Raw genomic sequence first — 24,938 nt, 5'->3', positions numbered from 1 at the left:
CCTTTGGGGTCGGTTGGGGTCGCGCCTGCTCTGCTTTTGCCCAGGCCAGGCCCGCCCGCCGCTCTTTTTCCTTTCTTCGCTGCACGGGGCTGCACGTTGCAGAGGGCCGCTGCCGCCGCTTTCACTTTCTCGCTTTCTCCGCCTCGTCGCTGCCGCAAATGGCGCGTCGTCATCCCAAGCAGGGGTCGACCAGAAAGTGAGGCTGAATAGACCGTCGGCATCCATCCACTTCTCACGCTGTTCCTCCTCACCACCATCACCATAGAACTCCCCGCCAAAGACGGGCCATCGCGTGCAGCCAGCCAGCCATGTTCGACTACATCCCCGCAGCCCGGAGGCAGAACCTCCATCTGTACAAGTACAGCGGCACGGACAAGTCGCTCGTCTCAAAGTACGTCCTCGGCCCCTGGTGGAACTGGCTGGTCACCCTCTTCCCGCTCTCGGTGGCCCCCAACACCATCACCCTCTCTGGACTGGCCCTTGTCGCCATCAACTTTGGCACCCTCGCCTACATCGACCCGGCGCTTCAGTGCGCGACCCAGCTCAAGCTAGACTCGACCGCCCACACCCTCGCCCTCCGCGAGGCCTACCCGCACGACGCGCTGCCCGTCCGCAACCTCTTCAGCAACTTTGCCATCCCGCAGCCTGTGCAGAAGGTCGACTTCGCTCCCAGCTCCCACTCGGCCACCTGCCTGCCCCCCTGGATCTTCTACACGTGGGCCATCTGCCTGTTCGCCTACCAGAGCCTGGACAGCATTGATGGAAAGCAGGCCAGGAGGACTGGAATGGCCGGCCCCCTCGGCGAACTTTTTGACCATGGCTGCGATGCGATCAACACCACGCTCGAGTGTGTCCTCTGCGCGGCCGCCCTCAACCTCGGCAGGTCGTGGTGGGCCCCTGCATCCCTCGTCGCAACGCTGGCCAACTTCTACCTGACCACCTGGGAGGAGTATCACACGGGCACCCTCTACCTCTCGGCCTTTTCCGGTCCGGTCGAGGGCATCCTCATGATCGTCTTCATCTACGCGCTCACCGGCTTTGCCGGCGGTCCCCTCTTCTGGGACCGCGGCATCCTCAACGTGACTGGTCTGGCCTCGATCAATGCGGTCCGGGAACGCTTTGCATGGCTCAACCTGCCGCTCAATGACGCGTTCCTGACCTTTGGAGCCATCGGACTCGGCCTCAACGTGGTCGCCAGCTATTCCAACGTAGTTGCAGCTCGGCGCGAGCGCAAGCAGTCGGTTATTGCGCCTCTCAGCGGCCTCTTTCCTCTGGTGCTGCAGATCGCCGCCAACCTGGTCTGGATGGCGGCAAACCGCTCCTTCATCCTGGCCGACACCCACGCCTTCCTGCCCTTTGTCGGTTTCTGGGGCATCACTTTCGCCTACAACGTCGGCCTCCTGATCGTGGCCCACGTCACCAAGGCGCCCTTCCCGTACTGGAACGTGGCCACCGCCTGGAGCATTGTCGGTGCCCTCGACGCCATCCTGCCGCACTCGATCGTCCAGCGCGACCCGGAATCGACGCGAATGGTCGTCTACGTCTCGCTGGGCTTTGCCGCGGTGCTCTACCTGCACTTCTGCCACAACGTCATCACCACCATCACCACCGAGATGGGCATGGCCTGCTTCGTCGTCAAGACCAAGAAGGACGCCGACACGATGCCCCTGACCAACACGTCGCCGCGCGTCGAAGACAGCACGGGTGCGGGCGGCAGCCGGCTGGGCATCCCGGGAAGGAAGCGCGGCCACAGCGATGCCAGGAAGCGTTTCTGAGGGCGTGCACCGGGCGATGGGCCAGGAGGAGCTGGGGACGATAGATGGAGTTGTAGATGTAGATAGATAGACGACCTGTTCGGCGCTCCGTCTTTGTGAATGACCATAGAAGACAAGGCCTTCGACGATGCCGTTCGGCGTGGTGAGGCCAGCAAGAAGCTCAGGCTGGGCTGGTGCATGGCATGCGAAAGGAATCCGGAATCCGGTCGAGAACCTGACGCAGGGAGGCGCCAGGCATCTTCCACACTCGCCTCCACCGCATTTTTCTCGCCGCGAGTAGCCGCCCCTCTCCTTTCCTTTGCCCTTCATCCCCCACCCACCTCTTTCCTCGACCGCTTCGGAAGCACCCAGCAGCACATCCGGCTCTCTCGACCGCAAAGCAGCGCCCAGATCGTGCCGTGTAGCGCCACAGGCGGACTTTTGATGCGACATCGGATCAAGGTCGAGGTCGCACAGGGAGCGGTCGCTGGGGATTGAGACAGAGAGTCGGCCTTTGTGGGCGGCACCCCGTCCAGCTACCGAGGACAAAGCGACCAGAGGGCGCGCACCACCTTGCAGCGACAAGTCGGCACCGTCGTACATCAAAAGCGTGGCTGCCTTTGCCGCCTTCAGGCACTCCGGCTCCGGTCCTTCGTCGTCAACTGGGGATACTCTCGCGAAGTGCGCGGCCGCATCCTGCGCGGCACGGCCACCTCCGACCATGGCTTCGACTTTCCCAGGCCTGCCTTTGGAGGTCATGACGGCCATCTTTTCGCAGCTGATCCCCCACGGCGAAGACCAGCAGCTGCGAAGCGCGAATCGCTTGGCGCTCTACAACCTGTGCCTCGTCTCTCGCCAGGTCCGGGACATTGCGCTGCCCATGCTCTACCACCGCGTCGAGCTGCAGTGGGACGACGGGCTCCGCGCCTTCCTCCGCACGATCTCGGAGACCAATCACGGCCTCCTCACTCGACATTTCGACCTGGCCCATCCCGGCAGTCGTCACATCCCCCAGTCGCCCGAGCTTGCCCGGCAGATGGCGGGCCTTCCGCGCACCTTGCCCCACCTCAAGAGCTTTGCAGTGAGGGGCCTCCCCCGCGATCTGGTGGGCTATCCCAGGGGGACTATCCACCTCGCCCGGAACTACCTCTCTGATGGCTACTCGGCATGGTGGGAGAGCCTCGAGACGCTGGACCTCTCCTACTCAGTGCTCAGGCCGTTCCTTGGGCCCAAGCTAAACCTGTTTGAATCCGTCACTCTGATCGGCAGCAACATGCCACCACGGGCCCTGACCACGCTCAATCTGGAGCGAACAGACGTCGACGACGCCACGATCGAGGCGATCCTCCTCGACCCGTCGTTTGCCAACCTCAAGTCGCTCAACCTCGCATCGTGCTCCTTCCTCCGCAACGTCGGGCACCTCCTCCACAAGGCCTTTACCGGACAGGACCCCGCTCCTCTCCCAGACGGCCACGACGACGGGGAGAAGATGGGGCGCGTCGTCCCGCGCCTGACGTCGCTCGTCCTCAGCCATACCTACCTCCTCGACACCGACGGCATCGGCGAGGACTGGGAGACCGAAGAGGACGAAGAATGGACCGAAGACGACGACGACATGGATCAGGATGCAGGCTCCAGTGAAGACGAGCCGGAAGAGGATCATGAATGACGGTTCGTCGCAGAAGAAAGACGTTTGCGGTCTTCGCCCAAGGACCGATCTGAGCAGCATTCCATGTGACCATACCCTAGCAGCTTTCTTCTTTCACCTGGTGACACCAGCTTCTCATCTAGAACAAGGGTTTATTTGGAGTACTTGATCTCAGCTTTCCATCTGCGGCCATAGGACCCTGAAAGCACTGCATCCCGTCCGATCTGCAAAGTTAAGCAGGGTACCGCCTAGCTAGTACTGCGGTGGGGGACCACGCGGGAATCCTAGGTGCTGCAGTTAATCTTTTTGCTGCTTGGACCTATCTTTCTTTGGCTCTAGTGAGCTGTTTGGACAGGCTGATCAGAAGGCAGGCAGGCAGGCAGGCAGCCACGGGCAAAGGAGGAAGGGAAACAGGAGGTTGGTATTGGTCCACGTCACTGTAGAGCGGATGATGGGAGGAGGGGGTAGCGACCGTAGAGGAGCAACATGAGCGAGTGGCGCCAAAAGGGGGCCCTTGGCAGTTGAGAGACGAGCAGAGGGGAAGGAAGAAAGAGGGAGGAAAAAGGTAGCCGTGGCGAGCCGTGTGGGGGCAGCTCTGTCGGGCATAGCAAGAAGGGAGGCCGCGCGGCGGACCACCGGGTGTCGAAGTGGGAAGAGCGCAAGGCAGAGAGAGAGAGCAGGGATCGAATCGATGTAGCGGTGGTGGTAGTGGGTGGCAAGGGAGGGTATCTTGAGCATGGGTGTGACTGACGGGCGGTTCCGTTGCGGATGCGGCGTTCAGGCGGTTGTTGCGCCGTGTGGCTGAAGGCCAGGGCTGGGCCCCGTGGCGGAATGGCCTAGGGCCAGCGGCGAAGGAGCGCGGGCTTGCGACCGGCCGAACAGATCGAGGCTGACCTCTCCGTTCAATGCCGGCGGACCGGCACCTCAACCTCGTCGCCCGTGGGCGTGGTCGTCGTCGATGTCGCCTGGGGCGGACCCTGTCGCGGATCGGCGTGGTGCATGTCTCCGGCCGCCATCCCGCCGCCGGCTCCGATGCCCGCCCAGTCTTCTTCCTTTTCGCGGTAGCTCAGCCTCCTCCCCTCGAGGCCGAGGAGCCTCTCGGCCTGCGACTCGCGGTATTGCAGGCTGTTGCGCTTGCTCCTCGCTTTGCTGGCATGCCCCTGCTGCGACGAGTGGGCCGCACTGGCGTTCTCCAGGCTGCTGCCCGTGTCGGCCACCGTCCCTTCCTCCGAGTAGCCGAGCTCGGACGCGTCGGGCGCCAGGATGTCTTCCTCGATGACGCGCGCGGCCGGCTCGCCCTTGGCGTCGGTGAAGAAGACGTTGTCGAACTCGGTCAAGAAGAGGGCGAAGATCCCGGCACCTGCGTGCGGAGGTGCAGAGAGAGCCAGATCGGGTGTCAGCGATCAGCCTTCGTAATGGTTACCAGGTCGGGTCCGGGTCTTTTGCTTACCGATTGCCAGCGTTGGACTGAAGACGATGCCGACGTTGCGCATCGTCATCTTGTTGACATCGGCGTGCTCGATGATCTTGATGAGGCTGTGGGCGGGTAGACCGGATCGAGGATGAAAGGCTGAGTGAGCGACAGGCCTCGCAATCCAGCACGCCGACAAAAGGGGCCACTCACTGGCTGCAGAGGGTCCGGAGCAGGGAATAGTTGGCCAGCGGCAGCATCGACACGAGATGGCCGAGCTCATTGAGCTTTTCCGTGCGATCCTCGATCTCTGTGGGCGGGGGGGAGAGGAACCGATGAGCCAGGCCGATTGACGACGTCAGCAGATGCAGTTGAGCTCCGAACCCGCAGCGGACGGACCACTCACCATTGAGCCTCATAAAGTCGAGGTGGAGCTCTCGCGTAAGGACGCTGGTGGGGAGCTCCCGGAGGAATGTCTTGAGCAGGCCGGCGATCGCATGGGGGTCATAGTACTGCTCGCCCGCCAAGAGGTCGACATCGCCCTCGGCGTTGAAGCGGTCCTTGAGCGTCTTGATGACGGCCGAGCTGCCGCTCAACCGGTAGATGCCCTCCTCCATGGCGGCGTTTGTCTTCTCGAGGTACTCGATGCAGCGATACACGACCGACGGCAGCTCCAAACCCTCGTGGATGCTCGAGATGGCGATCGACTCGGCCAGCGGCACGCCAAAGACGGGCCGGGGCTCGCGCGGCGAATGCTTGTCGTTGTGGCCGAAGCCGCGGAAGCCCTGCCAGAAGCGCTTACGGTCGTCCTTTTTGCCGTCGTGCGGGGCCGAGACGGCCTCGTCCTTGGCCCCAAACTTGTAGCCGGTTGGGATCGGTGCGCCGTTCATCGGCCCACTGATGGCCGGCTTGCTGCGGGGCAGTGCCTCGTGCTTGGATCCTGGGGATCCGGGGATATCTTGGCTTTCGCGCGCCAGACCGGTGCGAGTGACCGGACTACGGGGCTCGCCGAGGGTGCGGCTCGAGGCCGACGACGGGAGCGACGGGTTGACCGACAGGCCATGGGGCCCCTGGCCGGAGCCAGGCGCGCTGTAGGCGCTGTCGGCATATCCGCCGAGGTCTCGCCTCGACGTCGACGCGCGGCTCTGGTTCGAGCTCTGAACGCCGTCGCGAGGGCTGAGCGGCTGCTCGTCGCGGTCGCCCCGCCTTGCGTGGCCGTAGGGCGTGGACTCGTGAGAGGCGGAGCCGCCAGCGTCCTCGTGTCGATCCCGCGGCGACGTGGGATCACGCAAACTGCCGCCAGTCTGGCTCGAAAGCCCCGCAGAGCTAGGCTGCGACGTCGCCTTTGTCGCCTCGCCGTTGGCGATGCTCTCCATCTCTGCGATGGCGCGGACCAAGACGTCGACCCATTCATCCCGCTCCTCGTCGCTCTCTGCGCAGAGCACGTGTCGGGCAATGTGCGGGGGCTCGTGGCTGTTTCCCGCCCGCTTCTCGAGGATGAGAAAGGCGTGTCGGTATGACGTCTCGTCGGACTCGCTAGCAGACGACGTCTTCTGCTGACGGCCAATCTGTGCTTCCTTGATGTTGATCGATCCGATCTGGGCACCGCCGCGCTGAGGCAGGAAGGTAGCCGAACCGCACGCAGAGGAAGAACAGGCAACGGGTCAGTTCATGCCGGTAGGGGTGCGCACATTGTGCAGAAGAGCTAAGACACACGATACTCACCGTTTCGTAGTAGTTGAGGACCGAGTGGCGAAGTACGTAGAACCGGGTGACCCATCTGCCGAGGTTCTGACCCTTCTTGGTCAGGAATCCCTCCTTGCTGGTCGTGTACGGATCGGTGGCGCGGTCGGGCACCACGTCCGTGCAGAGGAAGGTGCAAACGTCATCCTTGTCGGGCAGCTCCAGGACCAGCAGAGCCTGGAGGTAGATCTCCAGGAGCGCCTTTCTCTGGTCGACCTTGGCAGGCGCATGATCCTTGAAGAGGTTCTTGTCGGGAAGGGGGGCCAGCCGCTGGGCGGTCTTCTTGCCGTACTTTTGGCGTAGGCGAGCATCGAGGCCGAGGATGTCGCTGTAGTTCTTCTCGAGCGTCCAGAATAAGGGCGGCGTCGCCTCAGTGGGGGGCGCATTGGCCCAGGCGGCAGGCGGCTGCAGGATCTCGATGGTGATGAGGAAGGAGATCGCCTCCTTGCCTCGGTCGCCGAGCTTGTAGTTGGTTGCCACAATCCTGAGACCCACCACCCTGAGCAGTGAGGCGTCCAGCCGCGGCGAGAGCACCAGCTTGCGGCCGCCCTCTTTCCCACGAACGGAGCGAATGCTTGGCGTGGTTCGGTCGTCGGTCGCGGCCCTGGACGCAAACGACCTGCGCTCTGGCGCAGCCGAAGTCGCCGAGGCGCTCATCTGGGACATAGAGCGACTCGGCGACGGAGGAACGCGGCTCGATCCATCGGCGTACCGAGAGCCCGATTGTTGCTGCTGCTCCGGGATCGACCTGATGCCGCCTCCGTTGACATGCGCGGAGGGCGAGGTCGAATCCGCGTGGGTCCGATCCGAGAGCGTAGGCCCTCCTACCGATCCCTCGTCGGTGCCCGAAACTGAGCTGCGGTCGACTGCCTCAAAATCGCCGCTTTCCCCGCTTCCCAGGGAGTCCCCGTTGTTGCCGTGCATGACCCGGGCCAGCGACTGTGCCTTGGCTGCGGCGCGCTGCTGCATGATCGACGACTGCTGCGTCGGCGAGACGGGCGATGCCAGCGCGCTCTGGTCAAAGTTGGTGCTTGGGCCATCGAGTGGATCCCGAGCCTGACCCGAAGATGTCCTTTGTCCAGGCCGAGGTGCGTTCGACGGCACTGCCGATGTGCTGGTCTGATCCTGCTGCTGCTGAGCGAATGCCTGTCCATAGGCGGAGTTGGAAGCCGACATCTGGCCACTGGATGCGCTGTTGCCCCTGCCTCCGCCATCCGCTTCATCCGGGGGCGCTGGAGATCTCAGGGGCTTTGGAGAGTTCAGGGGGCTCCCCGCGCGCTCCGTCTCCCACGTTCCGGGCAGTCTACGACGGGCAGACGCTGGAGACGCTGGCGAGATGACGGCAGCGGGTGCGAGCGGCGAGCCCCGATTGGTGGAGCCGGCGGACGAGCCTCGTTCGAGCTCGAGGACTTTGGCCTTCATCGCCTCGTTCTCCTTCCTGATCCGACCCATGAGGTTCCAGATGCGCACGTTTTCGGAGTTGAGCTTGGTCGCGTCGAGAGCCAGCTTGTTCCGCTCGGCCAGAACGCTGTCGAGAGCGGCGGCATAGTCGTTGCCGGACCGTGCGAGGGCGTCTGCGAGGGACAGGGGGCCCGGAGTGTTGCTCGAAGAACCTGATCGGCTGATGGAGCTGCTGCCGCCGCGAGAGGCTGACGCATGGGAGTTGGCCGAAGCGCCATCCGCCAGAGCAGCGTGGTTGTCTGCGCTCTCTACCGTGTCTCTATGAGACCGAGAAGACACGGCCGCCATCTTCTGGAACGAGATCGCCGCTCAGCGTCGAGGTAGGCTCGGTTTCCTTGCAGCGCTGATCTAGCTTGAACGCCTAGATCGAGGAGGCTCGCTGGAGGTACTCTGGTCAAGCAGTGCAGCGACTTCCGCTGAGGCTGCGAGAAGGAAGCCGGGTCGGCTGGATAGAGCTCTAGTCGTTCTTGGATCTGGCCGCTCTTCGGGCTGGGCGAGGTAGATCAGGCGATGAGCTCGGTGCCAGCTGAGACGGATGTCGGGCGAGGTTCGGATGGTGGTGGCTTGCAAGATCCGCCAAGCGAAGGGCGAGGGGCGATCCTTTGTCCTGCGTTCAGCGGACGATTGCAGTGGTGAAGACCAGTCCCGACGGTATGCAATCGAGGATTAGAGGTTGGACTTTGGTAGCGTCTGGAAGACTGGCTGCAGGTGGCAAGCGGGGTCCGTCTGATCGAAGAGGCAGATGCTCCGAGGCGACGAAAGAGAGGGGTAGGCCGGCGGTAGGACGATGCAGTAGTGCGCGGGGTGTGATCGAGGCAGATGGCGGGCTGGCTGTGCGAGGATTCTGTGCCGTAAGAGCTGAGAAGATGACTGGCCCCGTGCGTGGCGGGGGTCGCAAAGTCTTGCAAGGTCGCGAGGTGGTGCCGACGTCGAAGAGGAAGGGCTGGATGTTTTCCGCGGCAGAGGAGGTGGGCAGCGACGGCGACGACAACAAGCACTCGGTGGAAAGGAGAGAGACGGGACGACGATGAGATGGAGGAAGAGTCGTCGATGTTCGGGTTGGGACGTGGCAGGCGCCCGCTCGCCCACCCGCCCGCTCGCCCGCTCGGCCGTCCTTTGGCTGCATCCAGGCGTCTCGATGCACCAGCACCAGAGCAGCCAGACGCCCCCGGACCCACTCAGCAAGCAGCATCATCGGCAGGCCACACACGCAAGCCTGAGTTTGGAAAAATGCCGCCCGCCCGTCCGCCCAGCGACCCACCCACGCCGGGCTTGCTGCTGCCTGCCGGCCTGTTCTTTCCCTGTCGCCTCGCCTGCGCAGGCCGACCGCCCGCTTGTCTGCCTGGCCTGCCACGCCGCGTCTTCTCAGCATCTCACAGCGACAACAGCCTGCCTGCACCTCCTCGTGTGGGTCGAGCAGAGAAAGACGAGCTTGCCTGCCTGCCTATAGCAAGCAAGCAGGCAGCATCGGTATCGCCCGAGGGCGGGCTCGCGAGTCCGACCCGCCAGCCGCCAGCAAGCGGGCCCTGACCCGGCCTCTCTCCCTTCCTGACCGCTTTCAAATCAGAATCGCCGTCCGAAAGGACCGACGGAGCGCAACGCAATTCTATATATTTGACACGATCTGAAACGCTGTTCAACGGCTCGAAATTGGATTCGAGTCGAAGTCGAGGAGAAGGAGAGAGAGACAGAGAGCCTGCCTGCCTGCTTGCAGACGCTGCCGCTGTCACCGTCGCCGCCGCCGCCACCGCGCGAAGAAGGCCACCTGGTCAGCATGCGGCTAGCGGTACAGCCAGCCGCACGTCGATCCATAGCATGGGCTTGACCCTTCGCTTCATGACAGCGGCAAACGCGCTGAGCTGTTGATGGCCCGCCAACTATGTAGGAGAGATCAGCGACGCGGCGTCGATCCGGCGCACCACGCTGCGCACGAACCTCATAGGGACGCGGCGTCGTGCTCCGAGGTCATCGGTATTGTCCGTCGACCAAGAGTCGTCAGGAATCATCAGAGCATTTGTCCGACGCCACGGACCAGGGCGAGAAGCACAAAGGGCCGCTCGCTCGGCCCAGATGAAGCAGGGGGGCGGGCAGACGTCAAAGCAAGCAGGAGCTGAGCCGGCCCCAGATGGGCTCCTTGCTTGGTTGGTTGGTTGGTTGGTTGATGGGCAGCCCGCCTCGGCCAGTCGACGCGCACGCATGCCCCAGCCTGCCTGCTGGGCGTCGGTCGACTTTTCTCTCTTCCGCCCGGGCGCAGCCTCCCGCCTCCCTGCATCGCCCTGGCCTCGCTTCGTCGTCCCTAGCCGGCCGCCTGTGTATGGGCGGTGAGCCTGCTGGCCTGGCCTGCCTGCCAGCGCCCTCGTACCTGAATCACCTGTCACGCTCGACCCGGCCCAGCCTGTCGCGTTGCCCAAGCACAGCGACGGCTGGCCTAGCCTCTGCGGTCCGATGCTGGCAGCCCTGACTCCAGCTTACGGCCGAAGACGGCCAGTCCGAGGAGTGCGTAGCGCCAGGTATGACCATGACCACAGCCGCTCTGCTCCTCGAGGGTCAGGTATGGGTCAGTTCTGATCGAGTAGCGTCCACTTCCACTGTCGATGTCGCCCGATACATACGTGTTCACTTCGGCTAGTGCAGAGAAGCCTGGTCGAACGAGGCTGTCAAAGATAGGCCGGGAGATCTCGTCCCAGCTTCTCAGCTCGGCGGTAGCCCCTTGCAGCAATCGACTCCCGCCTCATCTAGAATCCGCGCATGGGCCCGCCACCCCGGGCCATCATGCAAAGACAAACGGTCCAGATGGCCGGCCGACCGAATCGCCTGCTTGCTTGATCTGCAAGCCAAGACGTGTCCAGGCTCAGCCACAAGCAGATCCACCCCCTTAGACGAGACAGACCGACCCATGACCTCTGCTGGCAACGTCGCGGGTGCACGCCAAGACGTGCGTGCCCGGCCCCACACTTTTCGCAGGCTCATTCGTAGATTCTACAGCTCCGTCCACACCTCGGCCGTTGCAGGGGGGCAGACGCCGTCTAGACACCGCCAAAGACGCTGAACTTGCGGACCTGCATTGGGGTTCACAGGCGACAAGGGCAAGCAAGAAAGCACACAGACGAGGAGTCGTCAGCACCTCTTCGGAGTCGAGCAGGATGTGATCGGATCGACTGAGCAGCGCGGCCGGGTCCACTCACGATGCTGGGGCCGTGCTCCTCGTAGTCCTGCTTGTTGTAGCAGTACGAGTAAAAGTCGGGCAGCGAACCGAGGAGCGAACCGCCGTACCACACCGCGTACCGCTGCATCTTGTGCGAAATGACATCTGCGGAGCGGCAGCACGCCAGAAACGGATCGAGCGATTGGTCAGTTGGCACTGCACCCACTTGCGACCAGCAGGCCTTCTTATGCCGAAGCGGCTAGGATCGATCATGCGCCACTCACTGACGTCCATGCCCGAGCTGCGCATGTGACTTCCGCTCGCCAGCTCCGAAGCCGCAAGCCTCTGGTCGACGATCGATCGGAGGTCCTTCTTGAGACGCTGGCCAAAGTGTTGGAACATGGTCGATCCACCGGACAGGACAATGTTCTGCAGTCGAGATGGAGGGAGTCGAGATGAGGCAACATGTCAGTCACGCCAGAACGCCGCGACGCTCTCGCAAGCATCCAAGTGACACGCACCTTGTAGAGACCTCTTCGGACGTCGATGGGGCTCTGCTGGATCACGTTGTCGACCACCTCGGGCAGCGGGGTGAGGAAGTCTGACGACGCAATCTCCGGGTTGAAGAAGATCTCGGGTGCCAAGAAGCGTTCGTAGCCAACATCGACCGAGTATTTCTGCGAGTCGCCCAACGGCACCGAGGGTGTGCACTGTGCGTCAGCATAGGACCGCCTGCAGCCAGCTTTTGCGTCGACCGGGCCAGACTCACCCTGCCGGTCACAGTGTGCTCGCCCTCGAACCTCTCAAAGTACTTGTAGGGATCCTCGTCGTACCTGCGGAACTCGCGCACAATGTCCTGGCAGACGTACGAGTAGTCCTCCTTGATCTTCTCGGCCACCCTCCGGCTGTCCTCTGGCGGGATGTTGGCGGCCTCGCCGCGCTCCCTCAGCAGCTGCTGGACAAAGTAGGTGATGTCGCGACCGGCGATGGGGATGTGCTTGATGGCGCTGCCAATGACGTAGCCCTCAGCGACGGGGATGACGTGGGTGACACCATCACCGCTGTCGATGACGGTTCCGGTGAGCGTGCGGTCGGTGACCTTGTTGCTGGTCCAGCTGGCTGCCAGCGCCAGCACCGCCTGGACGGCGATGTAGAGGCCCTTGATGTTGAACGACTCGAACATGATCTCGGCCGTGTTCTCTCGGTTCTCTGGGGGATTCAGCGGCGGTTCGGTCTGTTCGGGGCAGTCGTAGAAGGACAAAGCAGCCGGAACGGCGTCAGCAAGTCGTCTTGAGATGGGCTCAATCGGGATGGGTAGTCGCGCACTGGCGTCGGACGACGCTCACCAGCATAAAGTAGTGGTCCTCTGGCTCGGCGCGGAGGTACTTGAAGATGCACTGCTCCCAAAAGCGCTCCATGTGGTCCCAGTTCTCGATGAGGCCGTGCTTGATGGGCTGGTCGACCTGGTAGGTCTTTGCGTTGGCATAGGCCTCGTCGCCGATGTAGAAGTCGAGGTCCTCGATGCCGCGCTTGGATGCGAGGTTGGAGCTTGACGACAGTCCTCCGGGCTTGGACGGGACCGAGGGCCGGGAGCCGCCCGAGCCCGAGCCGCCGGCCGACGTGGTCCGGGTCGCGATGGCAGTCGGGAAGACGAAAGATGGGTCCGAGTTGCCGGCGAAACTGAGAGGTAGGGACAGCGGCAAGGAAACCTGCGGGTCAGCGGCTTGTCCGAGCTCGTCGGTCGGCATCGTAGCGAGCACTCACCCCATCTTGGTGTAGCCCGTGCCATTGTCACTGTGGAACGATCAAGCAGAGAACGAGATCGGGGAGAGTCGAGCCCGGTCAGTTGTGGATTGCAGCAGGCCACCGCGACGTCAACGACAAGTGAGCACGACCGAAGACCACTCACAGGACGATGACGTTGGATCGTGACATGGTGCCGGTCCGGTGGGCAGGCTAGATTGGCTTGGCTGGCAGACTGGCGGTGAGTGGATGGATGCAATCTGGGTCGCAGAGATGGCAAGGGCGACGTTCAAACCGCCACAGGATGAAGGAAGTGGCCGCGGTAGAGTGGTATGGGACGAAGCAGCAGAGGTGGAGGCGCTCGACTTGCTCGCTGATGGTGGATGCGGGGGTTGGCCACCGGCGTCGATGTCGTCGTCGATGGCCGCTTCCGTCGCTCACGCGGGCGGAGATGCGGGTAGCCCGTGCGCAAGGCCCCCAGGCCAGCCTGTCCGGTCCCCTGGCTGTGAGGGCCAGGCCTGTCCACCCCTCGGCTCCGAAATTCAACATCTGCCGGGCCAGCCCTGCCGCCACGACCCCGCCACCCTGCCCGCTGTGGTCACTCACGGCGCCTCTCCGAGACCAACAATGCGCCTGCCCAACGGCTGCCCCGAAGAGGCTCGAGCGTCAGCATCGTGCGTGATCTTATGAGGGGCCAACGGCGGGTCAGCCGACGCTTGAAATGGCGCGCATCCAACGACGAGAACAAAGGGGACCTCGGACGGGCCGTCTACGGGACATGCGTCGGATGCTTCCCGACCCTCATCAATCCCCGAGCTCGTCCTCCCCGAGGGCAAGAACACTGCGCCGCGAGAAAGTCTGGCCTGCGAACGCATGTGCAACCTAATCTGGACAATGCGGCCAGGAGACGTCAGGCCGAGGAAACGGCCGACGGGGGTTGCGATGGATGAGGGTCGCGATAGACGAGGTTTGAGATCGTCCTCCTCAGAGCGAGTCGGTTCTCCCGAGGCCGAGCGGTCATTGCGCAACTTCGACCATCAGCATCAACCCCCTTGACGCTACCATCGCCGCGCTGCCCTTGACGAGATCTGCGATAGGTGCCTTCCCGCTACGGCCCTTCCGACCCCTCGTCATTCCCGACATTGCTCCAAGATGAGGGAGCTCTCCTCCTCGACGTATAAGACGGGCGCCTCTTCGGTGCCTCCAGTCTCGACCTCTCATCAGCTCACCATCCAGACATATTCTCATCCAGACCCATCCATCCCCTCGATCTTTGACCCACCCTAGCGACCAACGCGATGAGCCTGCTTGCCGCCACCTCCTACCACCCAGCCATGTTTGAGCCGCATGGCTCCGCTGCGGACCTCACGCTCCGACGCGATCCCGAGGTCTCGATCTCCTCGCCGCCCATCCATCTGGACCGAGATCAGATCGACCAGCTGCGCACCTTCGACATCGACTCCTGCCGCTCCTCGCCGTCGTCGTCACAGGGTAGCGCCGACTTTTCACTCTTCTCGCTCGAACCGGCCCCTCCGAAAAGGCAGACGAGGACAAGGGCTCTTGCCAAGAAGCTCTCAACCCGCTTCGGCTTCAGAAGAGACGAGGAGCACGCCGGCGTCGTCGAGGTAGGTTTGATCGGCTTTGGCGCTCGATTGGTCGTATCGAGCTGAGTGACTAACGCCTATCCCCTCCCGCCCTCTGCGTCGACCGCTTCCAGGCTCAAGAAGCCGAAGAGAAGTCGCCATGCACCCCGGCGCAGACCCTGCAAGAGCTTCCGACCCTGACGCCCCCTCCAGCTCCGATCAAGGCCAAGCCAGCGCGCCGCGTGCTGCGACTCGAGCGCGCCATCCCCTTTGCTCTCTCGCCCAAGTCGGCCTCGCTCGCAAGGGCCGCTTCGACTATGACCTCCCCACCTGCTTCGCCACCGAGCTACCGGGAAGCGGAGCTGCAGCAGTCCTGGGCCGCCATCGGCATCGACATCCACGACCCCAAATCCGGCCCCAAGCCCCACTGCACCCCGCAGCAGCTCGTCTCGGCCATGGACGACTTCTTCGGCGTCTCCCCTTGCCCTCCGGTCAAGGAGAAGAAGAGAAAGGACGATGGGCGGCAGAGCAAGGTCGACAAGATCCGGTCCCAGGGCTGGAGCTAGCCGGCGCCTTCTTGACACATTGTCGTAGTGTCACCGCCTCTTTGTTTGCCGAAGGATCAGAGACTTGAATGGAGACCGAGTCGTAGCTCATCGACCTGTCAGGCTTGGACTGTGATGCGCGGCAGCTTCGTCAAACCTTTGCGCCGTGAGACCCCAAGCAGCGCAGCGCCGCTGGCTCCGAGCTGTATTCCAGGCGTCTTGATGTTTGTCTACGAATCGATAGCGTCTTTGTCGTACCCCAGTCGTCGATCTGACATGGATCCTTAGAGCTTGCGTTTCGTGCCTTTGGCAGCTCCAGCCCGCAAGGCATCAGCGTGCAACCTTGACTTTGAAGAGAGCTCGAGAAGAGTGCCCTTCGCCTCTCGAAGCGCCGAAAGGATGCAGGGCCCGCCTTGTCGGTCCAGGGCACTGAGGAACCTGCTCTTTGCCATCCTGGCAGCCTGACCTCCTTTGCATCGAGCGACGTGGTTTTCGAGAGCGAGCGACTTTGCAGTGAGCCGCGCGAGTCCCTCGAGATGAGAAATCCACTGCGAGATCCGTTGGAGGCGGACTTTGACGTCAGGCTCCCGGACATGGCTCGGCTGACCCGCAAAGACGAAAGATCGAGTTTCGACGTCGAGTCAATCAGACCGCACCATGACAGGCCTCGAAGGAATGGAGGAAGAGCTCACAAAGTGTTGCCGCGTGCCGTCGGCCAAGCGAACGGCCGTATGCGTCATCTCAGCCGCCTGTTGTGAGCTCGGGTCGAAGATCGCGTATACCAGAGCACCCTCCCAGTCTCTATCCCATCGTCGTGTTGGCGCACCCTCTTGCGGCGGTGGCTGGACGTCATTGCCCGGAACGGTACCCTGCTGGATGCCACGCTCTGTGAATGAAGAGAATCGGAGCGCCTCATCAGCGGGGTCTCTCTGAGTGCAACATGCACATTCGCGGAGACGTGGAGCTTACTGTAAGCTCGATGGTCCGATTCCGCTTTTTCGAGCGCTGCCTTCTTGTCCTTGCGACTGATTCTCCTGCTGGCCTTGAGCACGAGCTCATCGGTAAGCAGCTCGTCTCCCAAAGAGCTGTCGATCGAAAAAGGAGCCCCGAGAACGATGTCGATGACCATGTAGTCGGAGGGAGCTCTTCCGAGCCACGCGAGCAGCTTCCAGTGGCTCAGATCGAAGCATAGCGAGTGTGGCTTGGTGATCAAGCGCGTGACCAGCTCATGGCTCTCGTTGATGAGCGCATGAGAGAGGATGACGTTGGAGGCGCGGGAGCGACCCAGAATCTCGACGCATTCCGACGATTGGCTGTTCGTGAAGTAGCCCTTTGGGAAGCCGTACTGCTTTGACCGGGGATTGTATGCAAGGAGCGAACGAGAACGACCAGCATTCATCCGCATGTGCTGTTCGACTTCTTCGTAGTAAAGGTTCGAGATCGAGGAAGGTGCCTCCTCCACAGCGTCGATGCCGAACAAGGGCGTCCCTCGGATCTTGCCGTCATCAATCGTGCTGTCTTCTCCGCCCGCCGACTTGTGGCCGGGAGCCTGGCGACCGTTGAGCCGCCAAAAGTCGGTGAAAAAACCTTCGCACAGGGACGATGCCTCGATGTTCTCAGAGGAAGAACCGTCGTAGGATAGGATGCTGCGAAGGTGGCCCCTATGATGGAAGGCTGTGTGCTCCTGCCGTGATTCGACGGGCTCCTCGAGGCCGAACACCTGGCTTCGTACAGAAGGGTACCTCGTCGGAGCGTCGAGCTGAGAGATTTCGAAATCTGTACCTCAAACGATGACGTTCGGGTATCAAGGGCTCTGCATCATGGCGGGCGAGGGCGACAACAAGACTTACCTTGCGCCAGTACGGCATCCCCGAGCATGACTGCGAAGTTGGCGACGCTTGAATGCAGCGAGAGAAGGATCCCGCGCCTCCAGGGCTGGCAAAGGATCTTTGGCAGCGTGTCTCGGATCAGCGCAGCGACTTCATCCTCAGACATCCGCGAACGAGCGACTTCGAGCAGGAAGTCGACGTTAGCAACGGCGGCCGAGAGAAGTACGTTGGACACGGTCGTCTTTGAGATGTCGATGGAGGAGAGCCTCCTCATCCCTTCGCTCGTTGGTCTGCCGTATTTGGCGGAGTAGCGGCAGGCGGAATGCAGGATCGGTGTCGTCAAGATGTCGCCGAGTCGAGGAAAATCGTCGGCAAGCCGCAGCAAGATGTTGCACGAGGCCGCTTCCCAGCGGCGCTTCCATACGACACGCATGACCGATTTCACCACCTCCTCGAGGTCGATTCCGAGCTGACCTTCTCGGTGGAGCTTCACGATGGCGACGTATCCGTTGAGGACCTCGACTTGGCCCCGAAAGCCTTGGACCAACTCGCCGGGTCCCCTCTTTTTGGACAGCATTTTCTCGATCAAGTCGCAGGCGACCTTGACGCTCACTTTGAGGTCGGCGGAGTAGGCTCGTGCCTGCGTCAATTCCTTGACGATGGCATCGGGTTGGTGCGACGTATGTTCGGTGCCAAGGAGCAGCTGCCGAACGACTTCATTCCCCTCGGATTGAGAGCCAGCTCGCCAACCGTTTTGCAGGGCCAGCGTCAGAAGCGGTGGGTATCTGCCTATAGCCCCCGTCAAGGAATCGGGATCAGACGCAAGGTATCTTGGCGGCGGAAAGTAGCGGCCTCGCTCGAAGACCTCGAGGATCATCGCGATTTCGCTTTGCGATGCCTCCAACTGCAAGAGACTTGAGAAGAAAGAGACCTTTGACTCGTCGGAACGGACGCGCCTGGAATCGATTGTGTCCCCGAACTGAGCTCGAAAGTGCCATGCAGAACGAGGAAAACAGGAGGATCCGTCAGCGGCGAAGACGACCTCAGCGGCTGATAATATACCGGATGTCACCGCGTCTCACCCGTTCCTGGCCTTTCCTGAAAACAGCTAAGCAACTGCCAGCCGGGATCCGGGCACCCCAGGCTACTATCCCTCCGCTCGGTAAACCGAGATGGAAATGCGCTCGAACGAGCTTCTGCACCAGGTCGCGAGAGAGCGGCGCGCCACCTTTGAGGAGGTACTCGAACACCTCGACCGTGAAGACGTGCGGAAAGCCGATGGCGCGGTAGATGGAGTGGGGCCACTGGGCTCGAAGAAAGAAAGCGGCGACCGAGAAGGCATCTTTGGAGATGGCTGCTCGGTCGAAACGGATGGGAGCGAATTAGCCCTGAGCCGCTCTCGCCTTGCATGCCGCGTGTTGGTGGCCGGTCCGACTCCTTCACTCACCGCGAAAGCGTTTGCAGGTCATCGAGAAGCTCCGGAGGTCCTTGATGTCGAGCCTGCACCAGATCTCCTGCAGAACCTCCGTAGGAAGCTACTTGCTCGACAGTCGGTGCTGCACAGCGGACGCTGGCTGAACGCTGGAAGCCATGACGACGTCGGTAGTCGGTGGGCGAGATCGAGAGCGCCGAGGGAGGAGTGGTGCGTCGACACGAGGTGTGTAGCCCGACTTTGGTCCGCACCGTGCAAAGAGAGGAAGAGAGGGAGGCTTGGAGTGTCAAGCGTTTGTGTGAGTTGGCCGTGGTGCAGCTGGTGGTGGTAGTGGTGGTGGAGATGGCGGAGGAGAAAGAGGATCTCACCAAGACACAGGGCCCAGCTCATAGGCCCGCTGCGCTCTTCCGCCAAACGGTGGCTAGGCCAGGTGCAGGTCTTTCCGCTCCGTACCCGCTCCGGGCGGACGCGGAACGATGATCCTGCCAACGCCAAACATGTTTCCGCAGCTGACATCTTGGCTCGGCCCGGCCCGGCCCTTGCGCTCTCGAGTCAAGCCGCACGGCGCGCACTGTCCGCTCCCGCCATCCGCGAGCTGCACAAGCAAGCGCTGGGCGGCAAATCGAAAGAGATGAGAGCGGTGATGCACTTTGCTCATTCCATCGACGACAGCGGACAAGGAGCCGGGGTGGAAGCGGTCTGTGCCGCTTCATGGCCGATGAGGCAGCCGAGCTGGGCACGGTCCGTGTGGACCTGGGATGCGTGCTGGCCATGGCAAGCGTGGTGGCCGTGGCCACGCGAGCGGAACCGATGAGCCTGCGGTGGCGGGGAAGACGGGGACGAGCGGCTCAAGGTTTCACGAGGGGCAAGATTCTGCCGCTAGTCGATCGTTACTGTCGATCCTTTCGTGGCCTTAATGGCGGGGACTTGGCGGGTGACCTGGACCAGTTGCGGTCAGGGACGCCTGGCTTGATGCAATGCAGAGGCTGGCAAGACGGGAGTGGCAGGGGCGAAGCGGAAGCGGGCATCGACAGCACGGATCGTTGCGGAAGTAGAGATGCGATGCGAGGACAGAGCGCTGCGATTCAGAAAGGCCGTCGTGTTGGCAAGGTCCGCCGATGCTTTGGCCGAGGTGCGGCGCGTGTCGGTGATGATGGACCTCAGCTGGCCGGAGGACTGACATCGTCGTCGCCGCTCTTGTTGGTGGTGGCTTCATCGGCGGGGCGGCTCGCTTCGGAAATGCCCGCCGTCACCACCAAGGTCCGACTGCTGCTACTGGTCGCGCGCCTGGAGCGTCCACGTCGGCTGGCCGTGACCGTCTTGCGTCCCCTCGAAGGACCAGGCGCCATTGACCCGACGATGAAGTCCTCGTCGTCGTCATCGTCGCCATCGTCGTAGAGGTCGCTGTCGTCGCTGTCGTCGTCGTCGTCTTCGCCGTCCCTTCCCAGGACGGCAGCGTCCCCGTCGACGCCGTCGCTGTCGCCGATGTCGACGATGCCACCCTCGTCTTCTTCTTCGTCATCGTCCTCTTCTCCGTCGCTCGACCACTGCTCGGGATCAAAGTCCTCGTCCTCGACCTCGTCGTACTTGTCGTCCTCGGCAGATCGGACCCTCTTGGACTTCCTGCCGCCTTTGGCTTTGCCGGTGCATTGGCGCTTGAGGTTGCGCGGGTAAGGGCCGCCTTCGCGGGCGGGAGGCATCTCCTCGTCGTGCTCCTTGAACTCCGCGGCGAGCTCGGCGAGCTCTGCTGTCAACACCGCCTTGGACGCCTCAGCGGCTGCACGCTGCTTGAACTCGCGCAGGGCCTTGCGGAGCGTCTCCTCGACCGACTTGAGCATGCCGAGGCTCGGATAGATCGGCTTCTTCTCGAGGAACCTGACAAACTCGGTCTTGAGGATGTTGGCCTGCGTCTTCTTGCGCGTCCTGGCAACGTAGCGCTCGAGCGTGTAGAGCTTCCTCGCGAGGTTGAGCAGACCCTCGATGTGGGCGTTCCACTGATGGATGCTTTCGACGCGACGCTTGATCTCGGCCTCGGTGAGGTAGAGCTTCTTCTGGCAGGCAAACCCAGTTTGGCAGGCGCGACTGTCAGGAACAAGCCGATCGCGTCCCGGCAGGCCGGCAGATGGAGTGCAGCGCGCTTGCAACTTACGTGGCAGATCGAGTTCTGGATGCAGACCTCGATCTGGGCGTCCGACTTCTTCTCACCGTAGGAGTAGTGTTCGGAGCCCATAAATGGAGCGGCCCAGGCCATCACTCCAGTCTTTGCGGCGGCGAGCTGCTCTGTCTGGTTTCGCCAGTCCCGCATCGCGTTGAACTTTGGCGACACGTCTTCCTCGTCCTGTTCCTGCTCCTTCTGTCCGGCTGCAGGCAGTCAAGCGGGTCAAGTGCGAAGGGCCCGGTCAGATCTCTGTGGCGGACTTGACCGTGCTTGTTGGTCATCGCGGACGCCATGCTGGACACGGCACTCACCGGGCTTGACTCGCTCAGGCTCGGCCTGCACCAATGCCATGTCCTTGTCCGTCTTTGTCGCCTGGCGCCGAGCACTAACCACGTAGACGTCTGAACGCGGCTTCTTGGCGAGGGTGCCGTCGACGGAGAAGGGTGCGCCAAAGACGATGGAGTCGTACAGGGCCACGGGTGGTGCCTTGCCCAGCCACGCGAGCAGCTTCCAGTGGCCAAAGTCGAAGCTGAGGGGTCGCATGGCCGTGAGGAGCGAGTCGAGGACATTGGTGCTCCCGTTGATGAGTGCATGCGAGAGCACGACGCTGGATCCGGGCGAAGGGCCGAGGATGCGGACGCACTCGATCGACTGGCGGTTGTCGATGTTGTACCGCGGAAAACCGGACTCGGTGCCCTCGCACGAGACCTGGATGCCACCCTCTCCGGCCCGCAGCGGAAAGGCGCGCGTCGAGAGCTGCGCTGTCAGGGCCTTCGGCTGAGCCGCGGCAGGACCGTTCTCATCAGTCGGCTCCAGGCCAAAGAGGGGCGCGCCCCTCACCCTCCCAAACGCATCGTCCTTGTACTTAGCCGTGCTTCCCGGTGCCGCGCGGCCGTTGAATCTCCAAAAGTTGGTGAAGACCGCGTCAAAGGACGAGGATGGGCGGTAGTGGTAGCGCCTGCTCGATCCCCAGGCGTTGCCGTGCTCGTAGGGCGGCGTGCCTTCAAAGGAGAGGATGCTGAAGATCGAGGCCTTGTCGCCGGACGTGTACGGGTCCGACGTGAGCTGGTCGCACTCGCCGAGACGGAACAGGTGACTACGAAGCGGAGGGTACTTCGACGGCGTGTGCAGCTGGGTGATGTGGAAGTCTGCGCGGTGATGGACGGGCGAAGGAGGTGTGTTGGGAGGGGAGGGTGGATACGAGCCCATGCGACGGTCAGCAGGCGCGTCTGAAAGGCGAAGCTACACTGGCACAATTCACCTTGCGCCAGCAGGGCCTCCTCGAGCATACCGGGGAAGCCCGGAAGCTTGGCGTTGAGGGAAGTCAAGATGTCGCCCCTCCAGGGCTGGCACAGGATCTGAGGCAGCTTCGCGCGCACCAGCTCCGCGAGGTCAGCCTGATCGCCGAGGCGGGCCTCTGCGACCTCGAAGAGGAAGGTGACATCGGAGATGCTGGTCGCGATCAGCATGTTGGAGATGGTCGTGGTGGTGATGTCGACGCAGGCGAGCTCGGCGATCACGTCGGAGGAGGGCTTCCCGTGGGTCTTGACGTAGCCGCACAGCGATAGCAGCAGGGGCGTCGCCATGACTTGTCCCAGGCCTGGGAAGTCGGTAGCGAGCTGTTGGAGGTTCTTGAACAGATCGGCCGAAAACGACTTCTTCCACGTCTTGCGCAGGGTGGCCTCGACGACGGCCCTCAAGTCGAAGTCGAGAAGCCCTTTGCGCTCGAGCGCCATCAGGGCTTCGTAGCCGCAGGGCAGCTCGGCCTGCTGCAGGAAGCCGTCGGTGCGCGGCTCCGAACCGCTCCAGTACTTCTCGTCGAGCAACGTGTTGATGACTTCCGACGCCACCTTGACACTGACGCGGTAGGCGTTCGAGTGCTGGTGGAGCTGCTCGAACTTCTCGACGATCTTGGTCGAGACCTGGCTGCTTGGCATGAGCCTGCCGCTCATCAGCATCTGGCGCACCGCCTCGTCGCACTCCTCGGCCGTGCTGACCGACCAGCCGTTGCGCAGCGCCAGCGGCAGCAGGTCCGGCTGCCTCGCCACAATCTTGGCCATGTGGACGGCGCTCGTGCTCTGGCCGCGGTAGCTCGACAGCGGTACGAACCAGCCCTTGTCAAACACCTCGCGGATCGGAGCCGACGGCGCCGACCACGCGGTCCAGATCGACTGGTTCGCAAAGGCGCCGACCTTTTCCTCGTCCGATCCAGCTCGCGTGAACGTGATCCCCTTGCCGAACTTCCCAAGCGGCATCGACAGCATCGAGGACGGTGGATTCGACGGCGGAACACGAGGCGGCGGGAAGAGAAAGCGCGGACAGGTCAGCGAGGTCCCGGAGGTGGTGCCACAGCTCCGCTTCGCGGCGCTGCGCAGGTGTCAAGGAACCCACCAGCTTGATTCCTCTCTTCATGACGGCGAGGCAGCTGTCGAGGGGGATCTTGGTGCCCCAGTTGGTCCGCACCTCGTTTCGATTGTAGTAGCTGTAGTTGGGGTTGTGGCTGCCTCCAAAGCGGGCCCGGCCGAGTTCCTGGACCAGGTTGCGGGACAGGGGTGCGCCGCCGTTCATGAGGTGCTCGAGAACCTTGACGTTGAACACCTTGTAGAAGGCGATGGCGCGGAAGATGGAATGCGGGAAGTGGTTACGGAGGAAGTAGGCGGCGACGAAGTAGGGGTCCTTGGAGATCGCTGCTCGGCGGCAGGCGTGAGGGGGTTAGAGGGACAGGCAGAGGGATAACGACGCTGTCAGCTTCGAAGCTCTGGAGAGGCAGTCCAAAAAGAGGGCCATTTCTCTGACCATGGAAGGCCTTGCAGACCTGGCCGAAGTACCTCAGATCATAGTCGTCCAGGCAGCACCAGATCTCGAGGAGGATCTCGGTCGGGAGCTGCTGGATCGACGAGGAGATGAGCGGCTTCTGGTCGACGGTGGCGTCGACCCCCGCCTCGACGGCCTTCATGTCGACATCGGCGTCCATCTTGCTGCGGGCGAGATGGATGCCCGCAGAGCGGCGCGGACGAGGGGTCGGGCCGGTGCTTGGTTTGAGAGGATCAAGAGGCAGGCTGGATGGCGGTGGCGAGGAATCGAGGGCAGGTGAATCTTCGAGCCGGCCCGGACTGTTGACGGCGGCAAGGCGGCGACGAGTGCCGGGAGCGAGGCAGAAGAGGGACGGTGGTGGCGGAAAGACAAGTGAGCCGAAACCAGCGCTCGGACCTTAAGTAGGCTGGGCATGGCTGGGGAGGCGGCAAGCGCATGCGCCCGTAGGCTCTTGGGCGGCGGCGGAGGACGCGCTGGAGAGGGGAGCGACAGGACCTCAGCTGGCCGGCTGTCCGCCTAGCCTGCCTGCCTGGGTTTCTGATGGCTTGCCACACCGCGACACGCACCAGAGGGAAGATCGAGTGCTCAGTCACGGCCTGGCCGCTTCCCCACCGGGCTGCCTAGGCAGCGCCAGGCCAGCCAGGCAAGCAGGCTGTCCGCTCGCCAGCCTCGCCCAGCTTTTCCTGCGCCCGCATGCATGCCCTTTTGGCTCCGGCCGGCCTCCCTCTTTTTCGGTTTCGCCTCACGGCGGACGGCACTGTGCGGCCATGCTCGCAGCCCGCTCGGACTGGCCAGCAGATCGAGGCCCGTGCGGATGGCCGACCTGGCTTGCTTGGCCTGGCCTGCGAGCTTGGTTGGTTGCTTGTTGGGCGGCTACAGAGGCGGGAGGCTCGAGCTCACCTTGACCGTCCCCACCATCCCGACCCAACGGCCCCTCTGGTCGAGCCGCGCCTCTGCCAGTCTGCTTGCATGCATGCATGCACTTCCGCCTCTGAGGGGGGGTGCCTCGTCTGCGCTCGTCCGCCTGTCGAGTGCATCGTGAAGCAGCCTGGCCTGCTGGGAGCCGGCTCTTCGAGCTCACGCCGACCAGCGAAAACGCGACGATGAGGCAGGATGGCTTGGTAGACACCTCAACCTCGGCCGCTCTCACTATTCTCGCCTCACAACAGCCAGTCTCAACCCTTCCCACCTTCCCAGAGGCTCAGTCCCGGACCGGTCCTGCACAAACCTCTCCGCGCGGCAGATCCTCTCGCAGACCCAGTTCGACGAGTAAGGACCCTCCTCTCCCTCTGAGATCGACACGCTGCAGTGGAGAATGAGGGAAAGCGGTTCCGCCCCGCATCGATGCATGAGGCAGAGGCGTGGTAGAGTACAGGAGGGCGCCTTGGGCTTGGCGCCGTGCAATTTTTTTTTTTTCGCTGCGGTGCGATGCTGTTCTGCGTTCGGTGGTTGCGAGCTGATTTGCTTTGCCCTCCTTCTTCTCGTCTTCACCCTTCCCTTCGAAGCCCGCGTGCGGAGCCGTGGTGCAGTGCTGCTGGTTGCCTTGTTTTCGTGTGGGCCGACGTGCTTGGAGGCGCTGTGGTTGTGCTCGTGTGTGGATCTCTTTGCTGTGGTGGGCGCTAGTCGCTTGGCGACAGGGCCCCTCTGGCCGGCCTTGTTGGCATCAGGCGTT

At 62.9% G+C, this 24,938-nt stretch overlaps 7 protein-coding genes across 7 annotated transcripts; 3 read left to right on the top strand and 4 right to left on the bottom strand.

Annotated features, from left to right (window-relative positions):
- Positions 1–308: 308 nt before the first annotated feature.
- On the top strand, positions 309–1,775 carry PFL1_00913 (uncharacterized protein; the record flags this gene model as incomplete). Its single annotated transcript, XM_007878414.1, has 1 exon — positions 309–1,775. The coding sequence occupies one exon, from the start codon at positions 309–311 to the stop codon at positions 1,773–1,775; it is 1,467 nt and encodes a 488-aa protein (XP_007876605.1).
- A 700-nt stretch (positions 1,776–2,475) lies between these two features.
- PFL1_00912 (uncharacterized protein) lies at positions 2,476–3,423 on the top strand (the record flags this gene model as incomplete). The annotated part of the gene is made up of 1 exon (XM_007878413.1): positions 2,476–3,423. The coding sequence occupies one exon, from the start codon at positions 2,476–2,478 to the stop codon at positions 3,421–3,423; it is 948 nt and encodes a 315-aa protein (XP_007876604.1).
- An 881-nt stretch (positions 3,424–4,304) lies between these two features.
- On the bottom strand, positions 4,305–8,305 carry PFL1_00911 (uncharacterized protein; the record flags this gene model as incomplete). The annotated part of the gene is made up of 5 exons (XM_007878412.1): positions 4,305–4,762; positions 4,853–4,938; positions 5,027–5,123; positions 5,220–6,426; positions 6,539–8,305. 5 exons carry the CDS (start codon positions 8,303–8,305, stop codon positions 4,305–4,307), a joined length of 3,615 nt encoding a protein of 1,204 aa, XP_007876603.1.
- A 2,738-nt stretch (positions 8,306–11,043) lies between these two features.
- On the bottom strand, positions 11,044–13,097 carry PFL1_00910 (uncharacterized protein; the record flags this gene model as incomplete). Its single annotated transcript, XM_007878411.1, has 8 exons — positions 11,044–11,076; positions 11,203–11,327; positions 11,447–11,591; positions 11,684–11,839; positions 11,932–12,396; positions 12,509–12,842; positions 12,927–12,956; positions 13,072–13,097. 8 exons carry the CDS (start codon positions 13,095–13,097, stop codon positions 11,044–11,046), a joined length of 1,314 nt encoding a protein of 437 aa, XP_007876602.1.
- Positions 13,098–14,203: 1,106 nt separating this feature from the next.
- On the top strand, positions 14,204–15,054 carry PFL1_00909 (uncharacterized protein; the record flags this gene model as incomplete). Its single annotated transcript, XM_007878410.1, has 2 exons — positions 14,204–14,530; positions 14,623–15,054. 2 exons carry the CDS (start codon positions 14,204–14,206, stop codon positions 15,052–15,054), a joined length of 759 nt encoding a protein of 252 aa, XP_007876601.1.
- An 828-nt stretch (positions 15,055–15,882) lies between these two features.
- PFL1_00908 (uncharacterized protein) lies at positions 15,883–17,439 on the bottom strand (the record flags this gene model as incomplete). The annotated part of the gene is made up of 3 exons (XM_007878409.1): positions 15,883–15,902; positions 16,003–16,809; positions 16,884–17,439. 3 exons carry the CDS (start codon positions 17,437–17,439, stop codon positions 15,883–15,885), a joined length of 1,383 nt encoding a protein of 460 aa, XP_007876600.1.
- Positions 17,440–19,454: 2,015 nt separating this feature from the next.
- Positions 19,455–23,426, bottom strand: PFL1_00907 (uncharacterized protein; the record flags this gene model as incomplete). The annotated part of the gene is made up of 6 exons (XM_007878408.1): positions 19,455–20,345; positions 20,444–20,655; positions 20,764–21,600; positions 21,714–22,692; positions 22,844–23,139; positions 23,249–23,426. 6 exons carry the CDS (start codon positions 23,424–23,426, stop codon positions 19,455–19,457), a joined length of 3,393 nt encoding a protein of 1,130 aa, XP_007876599.1.
- Positions 23,427–24,938: the final 1,512 nt, after the last annotated feature.

This window comes from Pseudozyma flocculosa, assembly GCF_000417875.1.
Source record: "Pseudozyma flocculosa PF-1 unplaced genomic scaffold scaffold00002, whole genome shotgun sequence".
NCBI lineage: Eukaryota > Fungi > Basidiomycota > Ustilaginomycetes > Ustilaginales > Ustilaginaceae > Pseudozyma > Pseudozyma flocculosa.
This window is presented reverse-complemented; position numbering and strand designations above follow the sequence as displayed.